We start from the raw sequence: 18,188 nt of genomic DNA on the forward strand, positions 1-18,188 counted from the left end.
GGGAATAATGAAATAAAAACAAGGCATAGCATCCCGATCTCTTAAGTGGCTATTAAAAAATCAACATCCTAAATTCCTTAGGCTTATGAGGATATGAATTCATTTGAAATTACACTTCAGCAAGCTGACGTTGTTTAACATTCTATCCTTCATTTATTCATGGAGCTGAGCCTTATTACATCAATAAAGCAAAAAATGATGTAGGTATAAACGAGGTGTGACTGACTGGATTCATTGTGTTTGGAATTATTGAACCAATGTATGGCTCTATCTATAGTTTTTGTATTCTAATTATAAAAATGAATTCTTTTGCTTTCAACAAGGGAATGAGCAGATTCTTTCAGTTGTCATAATAGTCATTTCTATTGGAAGTCTTATTACAACTCAAAGATTCTCAATAATTGCTACAGTCAAAGTTTTCCAGAATATTCAAATTTTCAACGTTTGTGAAAACCAAGATTTTGAAACAATTTGAAGGGCATTTTATGGCCTACTGAAGAGAAGATTTGGCTGCTCAAAAGTTTCCCATATTTATTCCTACCTGGATTAATCAAACTTGGACCGAAATTAGTCTGAAATACTATATGTGAGTTATTTGGAATGTGGTTTAAAGATAGGAGCACATTCTGAATTTTGAAGTTAAAGAATGAAAAATAATCAGATTGCCAAACTTCACTTATTTTATGACAACTTAGGATACAAATGAGACATGATTGGAGTACAGATAGTGCTTGCCTATTGAACACTTATTCAGCAACCATTACAATAGTCCTGAAAAAGGAGTTTTACAATGGGAAACAGTCATTTCCCACGAATATTTACATATGTGCTCATGTATCGTTATGTATATGCAGAAAAGGAAACTGGACTTGTTTAGAATTCAAGATGTATGACTGTTTTATTTTCCATATATATTCAAAATCTTAGAAAATAATTCTTAGAGTTAACTGATTTTGATGGACTGCACTTTGTACCACTTCCCTTTTATATACCCACGTGTGCACACATGCACACATGCAGAGAGAGAAAGAGAGAGAGAGAGGGAGAGAGAGAGAGAGAGACTGACTGATTCTCACATACATACAGAGAAATATAGGCACTCATATATTATTTAAAAATTTGACTAATTTAACTAATATAGAATAAGAAAAAGAAAAGGAAACAAAATCAAAGAAGGAACTGAAAGTTTGAAAGCAAAGAAGGGAAAAAGATGCAAAGTAGCCACTTCCGATTTTCCTTAGAGCAGTTATTACAATTATAAATTTATACTTGCTCTATAGTTGCAAAATAACTTTGTTTTCTATATTCTTTCCAATAATCAAAACTATAAATCATACATTTATTTTTGTCTGTTTCTTTCAAAAAGTCTGTAAAAGTTTCAAGTCAGCAAGAAACTATTATCTTTTCTCTGATCAAAGTAGTCAATTTGGTTCTCTCGGTAAATTCAATTATCTTTAACAATTATTCATTCATTGTTTGTCGTAACATTTTTGCATATTTTGCATATAACAACAACAATAATATCAGTGCAGTTATAAAAATTGTATAAAAGCATATATAAAAACAAAAGTCCATGACTTTTTGTCTATTCTCCTCCAAAGATCTCCAGTTTCAATTGTATTTTAATTTCTAAAATTCTCTAATTGAAAGTAAAAAGAATTTGTGATTTTGAACATTGTAAGGCTGAGTTTGAAATAGAATTATGTACAAATAACAAATATGTAGTTACTAAAATATGTTACTAAAATTTGGAACAGAAGAACAAGTGTATAATAAAATTTTTGGTTAAAATATACAAATATAACAATGGGAAAATATGTGGTTGAAAGGATTGAATTTACATTATTTTTTAATAAAATCTATTATTGGTATAGGTCAGTGTTGACAAACCTTTTTGGTACTGAGTACCAAAATGGGAGCGTGCATTTGGGGGAACACCAGAAGCCGGAAGAGCAGCTCCCTGGCGCGCACACACAGGAGCTCTGGAAACCTGAACAGCAGTTCCAGAAGAGTGCCAGAAAGCAGAAGAGCTGAGCTTCCAGTTTCTGGTGTGCTCATGTGCATCGGTCACCTGGTCTTCCAGTTTCTGGCGTGCATGCGTGTGCGAAGACCAGCTGGCCAGTGCTCATGCCTGCCAGGAAGCTGCTCTTCCAGTTTCCAGCACTCCCATGTGCACAAAGACCAGCTGGCACACCGTAACCCAGAAGAGCAATGGGCAACAGCTGGCATGCCCGGAGAAATGGCTCTGCATGCTCCTTCCGGCACACGTGCCATAGATTCGCCATCATTGGTATAGGTCATCAGAGAAATTATCTAAAATTTTAAAAAGTTTATGGTGGAAGTGTGAATAAGAAGGGATACTTTATAAATTAGAACATCACACTCTGCCATAATGTAATTTGTTTGATATAGAACATTGGGTGACATAGTCATTGTAGCTTGTAAAGAATGTTTGTAGCTTAATTTAATGTGTGAACCATACCAGTATGCTAGTATTCTGCTATGGTTAGCATTTTTTATTGCTGACTAACTACATAAAGTATGTGTCCTTATGTAGTCAGCAATCTCTGACTAGAGATTAGAGTGCTTGATTAGGACCCAGGAAGTTTGTCTTTTACTGAAGAAAGGGATGAAACTGTGAAGCTCATTGGATAGTACAGGTAGTCTTCGACTTACAACAGTTCGCTTTGTGACTGTTCAAAGTTACAACATTACTGAAAAAAGTGATTTATGACCATTTTTCACATTTTCGACCTTTGCAGCATTCTCGTGGTTACGTGATTTACATTTGGCTGCTTGGCAACTGACTCACTGACGGTTGCAGTGTCCTGGAGTCATGTGATCACCTTTTGCAACCTTCTGACAAGCAAAGTCAATGGGGAAACCAGATTCGCTTAACAGCTGTGTTAGTAATTTAACAACTGTAGTGATTCACTTAACAAGTGTGTGTGTGTGTGTGTGTGTGTGTGTGTGTGTGCATCTATATATCTATATCTATATCTATATCTATATCTATATATCTATATCTATATCTATATATCTATATCTATATCTATATCTATATCTATATCTATATCTATATCTATATATCTATATATCTATATCTATATATCTATATATCTATATATCTATATCTATCTATAATTTAAAATATAATAATACATAATAATATGTTTGATTCTTGATGGCTAACAATTATTAATAGAAACAGGATAAAATAACCATTAAAAAACCCCCACAATGTTAATAGCATAGAATGACTGCTGGGAACATTCAGCACATTCAAATCAGTCCTACATTCAAATCAATCATAAGATGGATTTATTTGTACTGGTAAAATCCCAGACTAGATGGCAAAACCAGGTTTTTAATGCATTGCAAAAGGTCAGCAAGTCTAATCTCAGGGAACATGATATCCCAAAGGACAAACACCAGGGCACAAAAATTGTCTTCTTGGTCCTTCTGGATGGAAATGTCTAGGAAATGAGATGCAGAGAAGGCCTCCTGAAGAAGTTCCTGTAAAGATAAAAAGAGGAGAGATTTAGAATAATACAGGCTCATAGCATGGCAAGGCTTCACTGATGACTGATAACAGATTTTGTCCCAGATTTTTTCCTGATGGTTAGTACTGCCCACTAATGAATCTGGTAGTGATACCTCACTGTTTTAATTTTATTTTTTCTATTTTTTTTTACTGATAGATGTTTTTATATTATTATTTTACTAGAATGAAGTTTAACTAATTTTAGTAGTTAAATATGTATTTACAGTATTCCAATGGTCTCTGTGGAAAGAAAGTAGAATAGAGGTATAATAAACATCTATTAAATATTGCTTGTACTTTCTGTTAATTCTATGACATCACGAGATTAACATCAAGAGGTTATTACTACACTATTACACTACATACAGTACTAACATTGTAAATCAAATCAAGCTAAAATTGTAATCAAAGTATTTCTTGAAGATGGTGAATCATATTGAATGTGATAATAAGTTGCTTTTAAAATTGCTGGCAAGTCTATGGATATAATGTTAATTTTCATAGTTCCTGTTAGAAGCTCTTATGGGTATCTTTTGTTTTCCTTTTCTTTAGCAATGAATCAAAGTTATGACATCTGCAGTGGAGAGGCAACAGTGCATAAACCGTCGAAGGATATCTGTGATGCACAGGTAAAAAATAATTACTCATGCATGATAGAGATTGGGAATCCTCTTTCTACAAATTCTACAAATTGCTAATACTTATATACTATGCCACAATCCAGCTATACAACATGCAAAACTACATTATTATGTTTGGGGCTTTCTGCTATTTAAGGGTCTAACCTCCTGAAAATCAGGTGTGTGGTTACACTTCTACATTTATCTTTTTAGTCAGATCAATTTGTAGTATTCTGATTTCTTGCATTAAAATAAATATAACTGAATTAAATACATTATTTTTGGGCAATATAATTTGCAGGTGTTATAGGGTTAGGTTAAAGCTTAAATCTTCTTAACACCACATGTAAAAACATAAAGGTTGATAGTTTAATTCCTGAAAAGGAATGTAAAATTTGGACCTGTCTGGAAACTTGTGCTCAAGAAACAAACTTTGCTATAGCTAGTATTGAGATATATAGTCTGATGTTGGGTAGAAAGTGAAAAAACATATCCCTATCAAGTAGACAGTGCATTTCTGTTACAAGATGTCCATACATGCAAGAAATTATATCACAGCTATTTTTCTGGAATTTATCCTACCCTGCTTAATAAGAACATTATTTTAAAAATTGGGAAGAAAAAAATTGATGTGATATTTTGTCAATTGTCAGTTCCAGCAGTACTTTTTTAAAAAAATTCCTTCTTCAAACCTTATTGCATTTATTTTGATGCAGCAGGCTGACTCCACCACTAATTAAGATGTGCTTTTGAATTAAAGCACTTGGCAACCTAGCCCTTGAGGATATGGATGATTTCCCCTGTTGACTGTTTAAAATTCAATAAAATGGAAACAAATTTGCCTCCTTCATTATTTGATGTATGAAGCTGCCTTCAACTTGATGTTGAATTGAGATGAACAGATGGGGTGGATTAGGCCACATTAACTAACTATTATGGGAGTTGGCTCATATTGCTTGAAGAAGGCTGATGACAGTAATTGCAGTAAAATTTTATAATGGATCCATCATAATGGATTGTGTTGACTATTTCTGCTTTGGGTAAGTACTACCAGTGAAGTTCTCACTACTGGTAGATGGTAGCTTAACCCTTTGGTGCTCTTATTTAATGATGAGTATATTTTAATACGTTTTTTAATTAGTTGGTTTAATATGTATGCACCCCAAATTGTAGGTCAACTAAGAGGCCATATAAATTGAATATATAAATAAATGAGTACATGTTTCTAATTTTAATCCCTTTCTTCTGTTTGCTCCATATGGGAAAATAGACAGGATCTTTTGAAAGATCTTGTCTATTTAGCTGCTTAGCTGCCCAAATGTTACTTTAATCCTTATATTGGGTGACTTTCTCTATTGTATCTATTTTGTATTTTTTATCGTCCACCATGGCCAGGATCCCTTCCGGTATTAGCCATCTGAAGGCTATGTTGTGTCTGTTCAGCTGTTTGGTTAGGAACTGGTATTGTTGTCTCTGATTCCTGATTCTTCGGCGTATTTGTTTTAGGACTATAATTTCTTTACCTTTGTATGTCAACGTCCCTCCTCTGGATTTCATATATACCTTGTCCCTGATTGATCTTTTTGAGAATCTGACATGTACTTCTCATGCCAGACGATGCCTCCTTATGTAGTTTGTATGGACACGATAGGTTTCGTCTATTTGTCCCTGTATATCCAGCTTGTCTTTTTCTGTTATTTCTGCTATTATCTCAGCCATTTTTCCACCAAGATCCTCATCTCTCTCTTCTGCAATATTTTGGAGCCACAGGAAGTATGAAGCCTTTTCCATCTCGAGGGTTGCTAAGGAGTCGGACAGTTCTTTATTAATTTGAGCCGTTTTCTGTTCCATTCTCTCTACTTTCGTCTCTACTGAAACTATTTTGGCTTCTGCTATCCTAATCCTTTGTTCAATTTCGGTTATTGATTGTTGTATGTCTCCAATTCTGTCATTCATATTTTTAATATTCCCCCTAACTTCTCCAATTACGCACAGTCACTCATGCCTTCGTCACCTCTCGTCTGGACTATTGTAATGCTCTCTACATGGGGCTCCCCTTGAGGTGCACCCGGAGGCTCCAACTGGCGCAGAGTGCGGCCGCGCGGGTGGTTATGGGAGCAACATGGAGCTCCCATGTAACACCTCTCCTGCGCGAGCTGCACTGGCTCCCGGTGGTCTTCCGGGTGCGCTTCAAGGTTCTGGTTACCACCTTTAAAGCACTCCATGGCTTAGGACCTGGTTATCTACGGGACCGCCTACTACCACCAACAGCCTCCCACCGACCAGTACGCTCCCACAGAGAAGGGCTCCTCCAGGTGCCATCGGCCAAACAATGTCGGCTGTCGGCCCCTAGGGGGAGAGCCTTCTCTGTGGGGGCACCGACGATCTGGAATGAGCTCCCCCCAGAGATACGGAGGATCCCGGATCTGCGCACCTTCCGCCGCGAGTTGAAGACGCTTTTATTTCATCAAGCGGGCCTCGCCTAAATCTTCTCCCTTTTAAGTGTAAATTTTAAATTTTAATGTATTTTAAAATTATGGGTATTTTAAATTATGGGTATTAATTCAGCCAAATTTATTTAATTCATTTTATTCGATTTTAAATTTTGTATATTTATGTGTTTTATTTCATGGCTGTACACCGCCCTGAGTCCTTCGGGAGTAGGGCGGTATAGAAATTCAATAAATAAAAAATAAAAAATAATAATAATTTCATTTTTTATTTCTGTGTGAAGTAATCTCATTTCTTCCTGGTTCTCTGCTATTTTTTCTTGTGTTTTTAGTAACGTTTCCTGTATCATCGAGAACATGCTTTGCATGATATTTAAAGTCATTTCAGTTTTTTCTTTCTCCTTTTCTTTCCCTACTATACTGTCTAATATTTTTTGTTGCATTAGTGATGCTGCCATCGTTGTAGTATTTACAGCTGGTTTTTCCCCTGTTTTCTTATGGTAGATATTGTTGACATCTTTAGTGCTCGGGAGAAACTTTCCCAGGCTAACATAAAATTCTTAAACACTGAGTTTCTATCCTCTGTTTCTATAACTTCTTTAGCTGGATTTATTCTTATCTACTCTCACTGTTTAATCAAACTTTAATCCCACAGTGATTTTTTGCTAGACAGCCCACTATACTGAATCAATAATTAATTAATCAATCAATATTCAATTCAATCAATTATTGCAATAACAATCAAAGAGTCTTAGTTAAATTTCATTCAATCCCCTTCCTCTTTTTCCTGATTCTATAAAATCTTAACACAGTCTATACTTAAGGCTTATAACTTAAATAATTTAATAAGTAAATGAATTTTAAAATATAAATCATAACTTCTGCAAGTTTTAAGTTGTGATGGGTACTTCTTTGTCACTTTAAAATGTCTAATAACTTGTTATCTATAAATATATACAATATATACAATGTGCCCAAGCTTTTGGCAGATAAAGAATAAAGAGAGATTTCTCCCCCACCTTTTTTTGATCGTACTTAGCGTTATTAGTCCAATCCCTTCAGTGACTTAAATATGGCTGCTCCTGCTTTCCATTCTAAACAGCTTTTCCTCCCTTCCGTCTTATCACTGCAGTCCTCAATGGCACCAGTAAGCAAATTAGCATTCTTCAGCTTGCCTTAAAACTCAGAGTTCCATTGCTTTTTAATTTGTCTTCTTCTTTCGTGCTTGTTCCACCACCACTCAGCTGCTTTTCAAAGTCTTAGAGACCCTGGTTCAGTCCATCTTAGTCACTCCACAAGGTTATAATCCCTCTCGAGGGGCGGGCTTCTTCTCCAGTAGATTTGGGGGGTTTGTCTCATTTCCTCTCCGATGCTAGCGCTGTGTCCAGAGGCTTTAAGGCTTCCCCTGTTGTTTCCCCATCTCTACGGGATCGGAAAAGCTCATAAAGAGCTTCTATTGAAGAATCTTTGGGTTCCAGAAACGGCGGCTGCCGTTTCCTCACCCGCTCGCGATCTATATTGGGTGACTTTCAATTGAGTTAGTCCAGAACTTCCACCAATTTATCCAGGAAGGGCAAAATTGGAATAGCTGTATTAGGAAAACTATGAATAATGATAGCATGCTATTCATTTCAATCTATAATAAGTACTTTATATTTATAATATTTATTACAGAGCAGTTGACGTATTTATCATTTGGTTGCACGTCATGGTTGCACCATTAGGTTGGTTCTTTTTGTTGTCCATATTGAGTTTATATAAATGCCATTTCAAGTTTTGTTGTTCAAGATTTGTTCGAGATTTAAAAACAAAGGAATTCATCTACTCTAATAAGCAGCATAGTAATAAGATTATGTGGGTGATTTACAGAAAACAAAAGTATTTCAATTTCAGTGAATCCAGACATTTAAGTAGTCTGAAACTACTTTGAATACTTTGCAAAATTAGTAACATTCATATTAGCTAATACCCCATTTTTTATTTATATAAATTATTGGGGGTGTTGAACTGAAAAGAAACAGATAAGGCCAGCACAAGACCATGTATTAATTTGCATATTTGGCCATTTGGTAGCACTAATGAATGTATTTTTCCTGTAAACAAAATTATTATTGTTTACAAAGTAGTAATTTAGAATTGTATATACATAATCATATATATAATCATAGAGTGGCTCAGTGGCTAAGATGCTGAGCTTGTCAATTGAAAGGTCGGCAGTTCAGTGGTTTGAATCCCTAGTGCCGTGTAATGGGGTGAGCTCCCGTTACTTGTCCCAACTTCTGCCAACCTAGCAGTTCGAAAGCACGTAAAAAATGCAAGTAGAAAAATAGGGACCACCTTTGGTGGGAAGGTAACAGTGTTCTGTGCGCCTTTGGCATTTAGTCATGCCGGCCACATGACCATGGAATTGTCTTCAGACAGTCCTGGCTCTTCGGCTTTGAAACAGGGATGAGCACCGCCCCCTAGAATCGGGAACAACTAGCACATATGTGCGAGGGGAACCTTTACTTTATATATAATCATTCTTGGAATCCTAACAATTTTCTTGCTTCTCTAAATTTCTCATATCTTGGAGTGTCTTACCTGACAATACAGAGGTAGTTGAATTTATAGATAACATTAATAATAATGATGTTTATTTGTATCTTACGCTAAACCATTGTAGTTAACAGTATAGACTGATTCACCAAGCTAACTAATTGTGATTTATTTACTAAAACACAAAGAAATAACTACATGGTTTACTATTACGTAGGATTTCTTTTCTTATATACAAAGTTACAAACTGACAAATTAGCATCTGCAAGTTCATAAATGGAATGCAAATCTCAAGGTTAAGAGAAAGCTGAGATTAGTGTTTTGTGATTTTTATTGTAGTCAGCAGGAGTTTTGAAGGTCTGCGTGTAAAGCAAGAATAGTTCTGAGGACAGACATACTTTTGTAGTGACATTGAGCTTAAAGGAATGAAAATCATTTTTTTCTGAGTTTTCTCTAAGAGATTCAGGTTATTTATCTTTGTATCACTTTTGGCTTACTCATTTATTAGTGATATTTTTCCTTTTGAGAACATAATTTTCTGGACCATTTTACTATTAAGATAACAACATTTTGCTTTGTGCTATAGAATCACTATATAGTATTTTTTTTCCTCTTTTCAAGCAAGTTTGGTATAATGGTTAAAGCTCCAGGCTACCAACCAGAAGACCGTGAGCTCTGGTCCAGTCTTAAACATGAAATCAGCTGGGTGGCTTTGGGTTAGACACTCCTTCAGCCCAATCGCTTCACAGGGTTGTTGTTATGGGAAAAAATAGAAGGAGGAAGGAGTATTAGGTACGTTCACTACCCTGCATTAGTTATAAGCATAATAAAGATAGCATAAGAAAATTGAGAGAGAAAGAGAAAGAAACCTATGCTGTTTCAAGTGTTCTTCACACATTGTTAGGAATACAATTAAAGTGTACATTAATGATCATGCAGTTAGGTGACTTTGGGCCAGAAGCTGTCCTTCAGCCTCAGAATCTATTCAATTTTTATTATGATATAATTGGTGATTAAAGGCAGGATAAATAAATAATGGATAAAGTAATCTTGTAGGAAATGAACTTGTGGAAAACCTGTTTAAAATATTAATTTTTGCACTTTATAATCAAGATGTTTAAATTTTCACTTTGAACACACAGATAATCTTCGCTTATCAATGGTAATTTGGACTGGAGTTTTGTTGCTACATGATGTGTTAATAAAACACAACATGACTGAAGTGCTTAGTGACAGAAATCACTACATTTCTGGTTGCTGTCATTAAGTGAATCATTGCCAGTTACCAAAGTCATGTAGTTATGTACATGTAGTCCCTGCTTGAGACCTCCTGTTGGTTTCCCCATTGACTTTGCTTGTAGGAAGTTGGCAGAAAAGATTGCAAGTGGCAATCGTATGACTCCAGGATACTGGGATATCATAATTGCAAGCTGGCCACCAAATTGTAATATGCTCATTTTGCATTCTTTTGATTTCACCCCTCATCCTACTTAACATAAATCTCCTGACATTTTAGGATTTACTACTAGATCCACATGTGGCATTTGATTCCAAAAAAAGGTGGAACACCCACTTTAGGGTAGACTTTGTTTTTGAGTTGGTTTTTCAGACTCTGTAGTACTTCAAAGAGTAAACAGGATCATGACAGAAACAAAATGCATTTCTTAATTAAATGCAATTAAGTATCATTATTCCCCATATTTTACTACTTTCTCATATCTGATTTAAATTACTACATTTTGGCAAAACTTCTGGAGCAGTTTTATTGTTTATTATTGCATTTATATTCTGACTTTTTATAAATTTAAGGTGAGGTTTTCTCTTCATTTCCTCTGAAGTGAAATTGACTAAGAATAATTGATCAGAATCACCTCTGTAATCTAGGGAATAACTTGAATTTGGAGCTTCTTGATAATAAGCACAATTTTTTTTATCACTCAATATTCAATATTAAGAATATAGATTCTTAAATTCTGTCTGTATGCACAGAGACATTTGTATATCAAAATGCTGTAAGTTATTTTGATAATATCTCCATACAAAACATTTATTTTTATATAGACTGTCATGCCTGAAACAATAAAAATCATATACATATACATATCTTTTCTCTTTTTTATCTAACATACTTTAATAGTTATATGTTATACATACAAAGAAGGGTGGAGTGTGTGAAATAGAAGCTTGTGCTGTTATTTTTAGGAATGACTCTCTTGCTCTCCATCCTTTTCCAGGGCTGTTCTTGGCTAACTTTCCAATGAATTTGTAACTTTTACTGTGGTTCTCTTATGTAACAGGAAACAAGTTGACGGGAACAAACGCACTGCCTGCATATCAGCTGCATCCATAATAGCAGCTTACTTAGTTCAGCATTGCCTCTGCTATGTTAAGCAGATAGCATCACATAGAAAGAGGAGATTGTGTGACTCGTTTGGTGCCTGTTTTGTTTTTTTAAGCAAGAAGCAACGGTTTGCTCAGCATAAAATTGGAACATTTCAGAGGGTGAAATGGAGAAGATGAGTTTTTGGTGAAATTCAAAGTTTGTGATTGTCATGTCCTGGGACTGTGGATTTAAATACCTTTTTCCTTTTCCACCAACCTTGAAGGCAGGAATTATGTGCAAGCTTCAAGAACGAGAAGATGTTGGGCACATCGAACTTGTCCAGAAATTTGCAAAAGAAAATGGTCGTGTTCCACAGGCAAACAAAAGAGAACCAGGGAATATAGACCAGGTAGGACATTTTTCCATTTTTTTCCAAATAGTAAAGTAATTGGAAACAATCCAGGAATGATTCATAGTGGAGTCAATGAAATTGAATTTTGAATGTAATTCTATGAATACTTCCTGAAAAGTAAGTGCTATTTAACTCTACATACATACTGTACTTACCTACAGGAGAGAGGGACGGAGGGAGGGAGGGAGGGGCAGAGGGGGGGGGGTTTAACCATAATTGATGACATTTAATGTCTTTGAATGGTACTCATAATTTACTTTTTGCATCTGGAATTTTTTTCAGTTTCTTCCCCTTCAAAATGAAAGTGAACTTTCAACCAGGCTTCCCAACTTGGCACCTTCCAGATGTGTTCCCAGCAGATTGGGAAGGTGCTAGAATGAGGAAAAATTTTCTTGAGCTGTTTAGACTAATAGACATTAAACTATGCTTCTGAAGCATTGCAGCTATCTACTTGATTTGTTGGCATGATTATATTGACTGGGAATTTAAGAATTATAGTCTCAGGGATGTGGTCCAAGTTAAAAAAGCCTGAATTAAATTATTTGTAATCCTCAAAGGGATTCTCCTTAGCATTTAAACTAAAGATGTGTTGTAATTACACTAATTATTGATTACCAATATATCATTGGGTTGGGTTGGGTTTTTTTTTTTTTTTGGTGTTTAGGAAATCCAACCAAGATGTTAGAAGTTTTAAGAAGTTTTACATTCTTGAAATATGTGATGGATTCTTGTTTCTTGCATACTGACAGTTTCTGCAAAATAGTGTTACTTAACTTTGAATCCCAGGCATTTAAATTGAAGCAGTCTACCTTCTTCTCTCAGTCAAGAGATCATTTTTCCTATGATGCTTGAATCCTGTTCTTCTTGTTAATACATTTAATGTACTAGGTTTTGAGAGCTTTTATATCCCAATCATTTCTTATTATTGACTATGTTGGTAGGGCTGATGGTAATTCAAAATAATGGCATATATTCTTATTAGAGTATTTTTAGGAAATTCCTTTAGGAAATTAATCTTAATTGTATGTGACCAGCATACTTGCATTATCGGGTAATACTGGAATAAATGTTTTCTGCAAACGTTGTAATAGTGATGGCAAGGAGAATCTATTTTTAGATATTTAAAACTGGCAAAGGAGTGCAAGTTTTTTAAAAAAATCTTAGAAGTTAATCATATTTGGGAGTACATTGTGTTGTCTTGATCTCTAGAAAGGGACATTTGTGGAGTCCTATTTCTATCTGCAAAGCAAAATGCCTTTCTGTTTACAGTATTCCACAAGCCCATTATTTCTCTTATCAACTTTTAGTGTGTTTTTTCACTTGTTTTTTTCTCTCCCTTTTCCCCCCAGTAACACTGCTTGTTCATATTATTCATTTATTTATTTAGTCACATTTGTATAACTGCCCAGCTCACATAGTGACTCTGGGAAGTATGCACAATAAAACAATCAAAATACATTAAAAAATAAATAAAAAAGAGAATGGTGCCAAAAATGTGCAAAATTGCATTCAGTTTCCATATAATCATCTAGCAAGCTCCATTTTGTCATAATTTTAGGGCTTTCTGGCAGTCTGGATAGGCTTGGGACCAGCCTCACCTTGGGGAGGGAATGATGTTTCACAGAATGAGGGGCATGGCAGAAAGTCTTCCTTCTTGGTCCTGCCTGATTAAACTCACACAAAATGCATTTCCTGCTGGAGCAGATAGAACAGGGAGATTTAACAGGGAAAAGGTCCCTCAAATATCCCATTCATTTATTTAATTCATTGATTTTTTTAATCGTCATGTTTTTGCAATGTGCAATAATTTATGTTAAATTGATGCTGCTTTTAAATGATATTAAAAATAAGTTCATAAAAATAATTACCAGAAACAAATCGTGTAGAGTGGAGTAATAGATAGTTTCTTTTTTACACTTCCTCAAAACTGAGTTTCTGCAATACTTGTATGATTACTTTTTAATCTTTGGTGGGAAACAATGCAAAAATAATACATAAACACTTATATACACTTAACACATTTAAAAATGCTGACTTCTGGCTGACATTGTGGCAATATCAGACGTGAGGAGTGGGTCTCCGCGCTCCTGCGCCAAGTTCTCCACATTAGAGGACTCTGAAAGGACTAAAGTCACCCTGGAGGGATGGTGAAGAAAAGAGGGGAGCCTGCAGGTCATGGAGAGTCACAATCTCTCCTGCTTGACTCAGGTTTTTTTCCCCCTCTCCTTCATGATGAGGAGAAGAGGCAGCTAAAAATGGCGGCTGTGAAGTTGGATCAGCCAAGGCAACAAAGAAAGTGCAGAAGCAGTGTAAATGAATTGTGAATGGAACTGGATGAGAAAATTCCTTTTTTACTCAAAACCTATCCTTAAAAAGAAAAGAGGGGAGAATTCCAAAAGAGAGACTTAACTATTTATTAAAGCGGCAAATAATTACATATAGAAAAACTCAGACCCAAAAGAAAAGAACTAAGAGAGGAAAAGTTAAAAATTTCAAAGTACAGAAAATTGGATGGCTAAATTGAGTAGGCATTATTTTGGAAAGACATTTCATAATGCTGGATCTATCTACTTTAATAATTGACTTTGCTTTTATAAATTGAATTTAAATTGGATTTAATAGCTGTTAGAACTGAGACAATGTTGAAACCTAAGCTGAGAGCTCTATCTATTGATAAAGGAAAATATACCATATTCTATAACTCTGGGAAAATTTTTGATTAGAAAAATAAAATACATTTATTTGGAGAACTGTGGTGATATTTACTCTTCTATACTTATCTACCTTATAACTATGGGAGGTCCAATGGTGAGAACAAGGAAGATAAGTAAAGCAATTTTGAATGCTAGGATATATGACTAAACTTATAGAGAGGACATAAGGAGATTTTGGAGACTTTCCTGGACTACCTGAACATCTGATTGAATAACCCTGGGATATAAAAGAACTCTGACTAAAGTATTCTTTGAGGAGCAACATTAGGCCTGAACATATGGTTGTTGAACTATTGAGCAAAAGTGGGCCTTATTAAAATAAGACGAGATGCTCTACATGGGGGAAAATGAGTGTAAATTCAAAAGAAATATTGTTGATGATTAAAAGCATTAAGGACTCTATGACCAAGAACTTCAGGGAGATAAACAATTTAATGCAAAGCATAGATGGGAAAATAGAAAATATTCTACAAAGGACAATGAATAAAGACCAAGATGCCCAGGAGAAGGGAGGAGACAACGGAAAGAATGGAAGAAAAGACAGAACAGATAAATCGACAAGCAAAACAAGAAGAGAAGATAATAAAGACTATAATGATTAATGAAAATAATCAGGGGAAAAGTATTTTAAGAGATTTAAAAATGGAATGGGAAGATACCATTGAAAAAGAGATGGGGTTTGAGCAGATACCCTGGACGCTCAGCAGCATAAGAGGATAGAAATGGGAGGAATATTTAGACTAAACAGTAAAAATCCAGAGGTAGATAGAGACAAAGATCCAAGAGAGGAGTATGGGAGGTATGCCAAAAAACAAATAAGAATTGAAATATAATGAGCAAGAGATGATGGATAGAAAGGAAATGTTTTTTCTTGTTTTTCTTTCCTTCTTTCTTTAATATAATGAGGGCCTGATTAAAAGTTAGATTAGAAGTAGAAATAAAGATACACAACTTATAAATCTTATAAAAGTAATAAATAGACGGAAGATTAGAGGTTGAAAGATGGATTTAATATGTATGTTTAAATAATATGGTGATTGTTGTCAGGATGGTGTAAGGGGATTAGATTTTAATACAATATGTGTACTATAGTAGGATTAGTAAGGATGGCCTGATTAAGTAGAATAAATTAAAGAATTGAATGAAAAGATTAGAGGTTGAAAGATAGTATTATTATGTATGCTTAAACAATGTTGTAATTGGCATTAGAATGATACATTGAAATATTGAACAATTAAATAATGTAGATTTATATCTTAATACAAATAGAAGTATTGATACTAGGAGTATATAAACTTAATCAATGTAACAAATATTATTGATATTAGTATTGTTATTTGTATCAAAATGAATGATACCCAGATGCCGTACTGTTCATGTATTGATGTTGACATATATATATATATATATATATATATATATATATATATATATATATATAAACTAGCTGAATACTTGTGCTCCGCTACGAAACTATGTGATTGGGCTTGATAAAGATATTTATAGCTTGAAAATTAATGAGTACTTACAATGGGCCTCTCCCCTTCTCTCCCTCAGGCTTGCCCCACAGAAGCCTCCCCTATCCTATCCCCTTCTCTCCATCAGGCTTGCCCCACAGAAGCTTCCCCTATCCTATCCCCTTCTCTCCTTCAGCCTTTCCCCACAGAAGCCTCCTCTATCCTATCCCCTTCTCTCTCTCAGCCTTTCCACACAAAGGCCTATCCTATCCCCTTCTCTCCCTCAGGCTTGCCCCACAGAAGCCTCTTCTCTCCTCTTCTCTCTCTTAGGCTTGCCACACAGAAGTCTCACCTGTCCTAGCCACTACTCTCCCTCAGGGTTGCCACACAGAAGCCTCTTCTATCCTATCCCATTCTCTCCAGAGTTATTTTCAGGTTGGGAGGGTGAGTAGAACGTCTAACTAATTAGCATCAGAGCATGTTAATCATAATATAAGAAATACTAATGATCTGATGGTCATTTTGAAAAATCCTTTCTTAGTGAGCACCTAGAAGCCAAGAGGAACATGCGTGCCAAATTTCAAGTTTGTAGGCTTTATGGTTCTGGAGATTTTGTAATTGCGGCGTGAGTGATTTTCATTTTTATATATAGAGATAAAAATAAACATATAACCAAAAAAAAACAAAACCCCACATTTAACAATGCTAAATAACTTGAGTAAGTTAGCTTGCTTACTCAAGTGGATTATGTTATGTTCTGAAATAGTTTTGTACCAATTTGCAACACATAGTAATAAACCTGTGACCAGTGCTGCAAAAGATGGCCAGCTGATAGTCTAGCAACTATCAGTGATTTGAGTTGTCCTGCATCAAGTTTCCTGTGGCGATTTGTCCTGTGCCAAGATGGCCATGCCAAAGTGGCTGTGATGACCTGAATGTGGCAAGATGGTGGTGTCGAGAGGGCATCGTCAAAATGTCATGGACCCTAATGGAAAGTAACATAAATAAATGTATATTGGTCCCAAGCTGTGAGATACTTTATGGGTAAACCTTTGAACCGTTAGCTGGGTTCCAGATCAGTGGTGGGTTGCCCCCAGTTCACACCAGTTTTATAGAACCGGTAGTAAAACTGGCAGGAGGCTCCACCCACTGACCCCGACATCATCAAAATGCTTCTGCACATGGCCCCGTTGCAAACCGGTAGTAAAGGTAAGTAGAACCCACCCCTGTTCCAGATGCTTGCAAGAAACCATAAAATTGTATAAAACTTATCAATGATTCTCAGCTCATTTACATTAAAAAGTTTGAAGTCTTTTAGAAAGTCTCAACAAATTGAATGTGGTTTAACATATCACATTTATTAATTGATTAGATATTCATAATCTCATATATAACCTGCATCTGCATAACCAGCCAATTTTCTCCTCCCTTTTTCTCCCTCCAATTCATCCCAATTTAGATTTTAAGTGAACTGTGGTTCTTGAAAGCTTGTGCCTTTTATTAACATTTATTGTCTGAAAAAGAACTAGTAGATTTTAATTTTCACCTCATTAGATATTCAGCATTAATTATGTACTATGGCATATTGAAATTTGTTTTAAAGAAAAATATTAATGAAATTGCTGACCTTAGCTAATAAACAATATTAGAAGAAGTTTATTTATTTCTCACACTGTATTTGGAAACAATGGTTGCCTTATTTTGCTTTTGAAGAAGTAGCTTTTGAAATAGCTGACAAATAAAAATACTTAAAACTAATAATTGCATTATTAGATAAAGTGTTTTTTGCTTCCAATTTTTTTTATATAGTTGTAAATTTAGTATATGTGCTGCCCAAGCGAGCACTATATTTGTAAATTGGAAAATATCTTTTCTGCTACATACTAATTTAGGATGTTTCCCAGAAACCAAACCAAAACTGTTAGAATCCTAGAAACATGCAACATGCATAATATTCACCCCCTGTTTTTAACCCACAGTCTGGTCTAACAAAATTTTTGTGGCAAACTGGAGAAATAACTGTCCATAAATAAAGCATTTAGCTTTTACTATACAAACACAGGAAATGAAATCACACTTAAGGGCATAGGATTGCTTCATTTGTTTGTGTGCCTTTGGATGAAAAATTAT

At 35.1% G+C, this 18,188-nt stretch overlaps 1 protein-coding gene across 3 annotated transcripts in view; it reads left to right on the top strand.

The window, feature by feature from the left end:
• RAPGEF5 (Rap guanine nucleotide exchange factor 5) overlaps window positions 1-18,188 on the top strand; it is a 135,423-nt gene that overhangs the window by 39,174 nt on the left and 78,061 nt on the right. For 2 of the 3 annotated variants that reach the window (XM_034402445.2, XM_087892702.1), the window contains 2 exons: window positions 4,097-4,173; window positions 11,759-11,884. In XM_034402445.2, the coding sequence (XP_034258336.2) occupies window positions 4,097-4,173; window positions 11,759-11,884 (203 nt within the window). Of the gene's footprint in view, window positions 1-4,096; window positions 4,174-11,565; window positions 11,885-18,188 lie in introns of those variants that run through there. The other variant, XM_087892703.1, reaches the window with a different exon arrangement.

The sequence above is a fragment of the Pantherophis guttatus genome, chromosome 4 (assembly GCF_059756535.1).
Source record: "Pantherophis guttatus breed Tessera chromosome 4, ASM5975653v1, whole genome shotgun sequence".
In the NCBI taxonomy this organism is placed as follows: Eukaryota; Metazoa; Chordata; class Lepidosauria; order Squamata; family Colubridae; genus Pantherophis; species Pantherophis guttatus.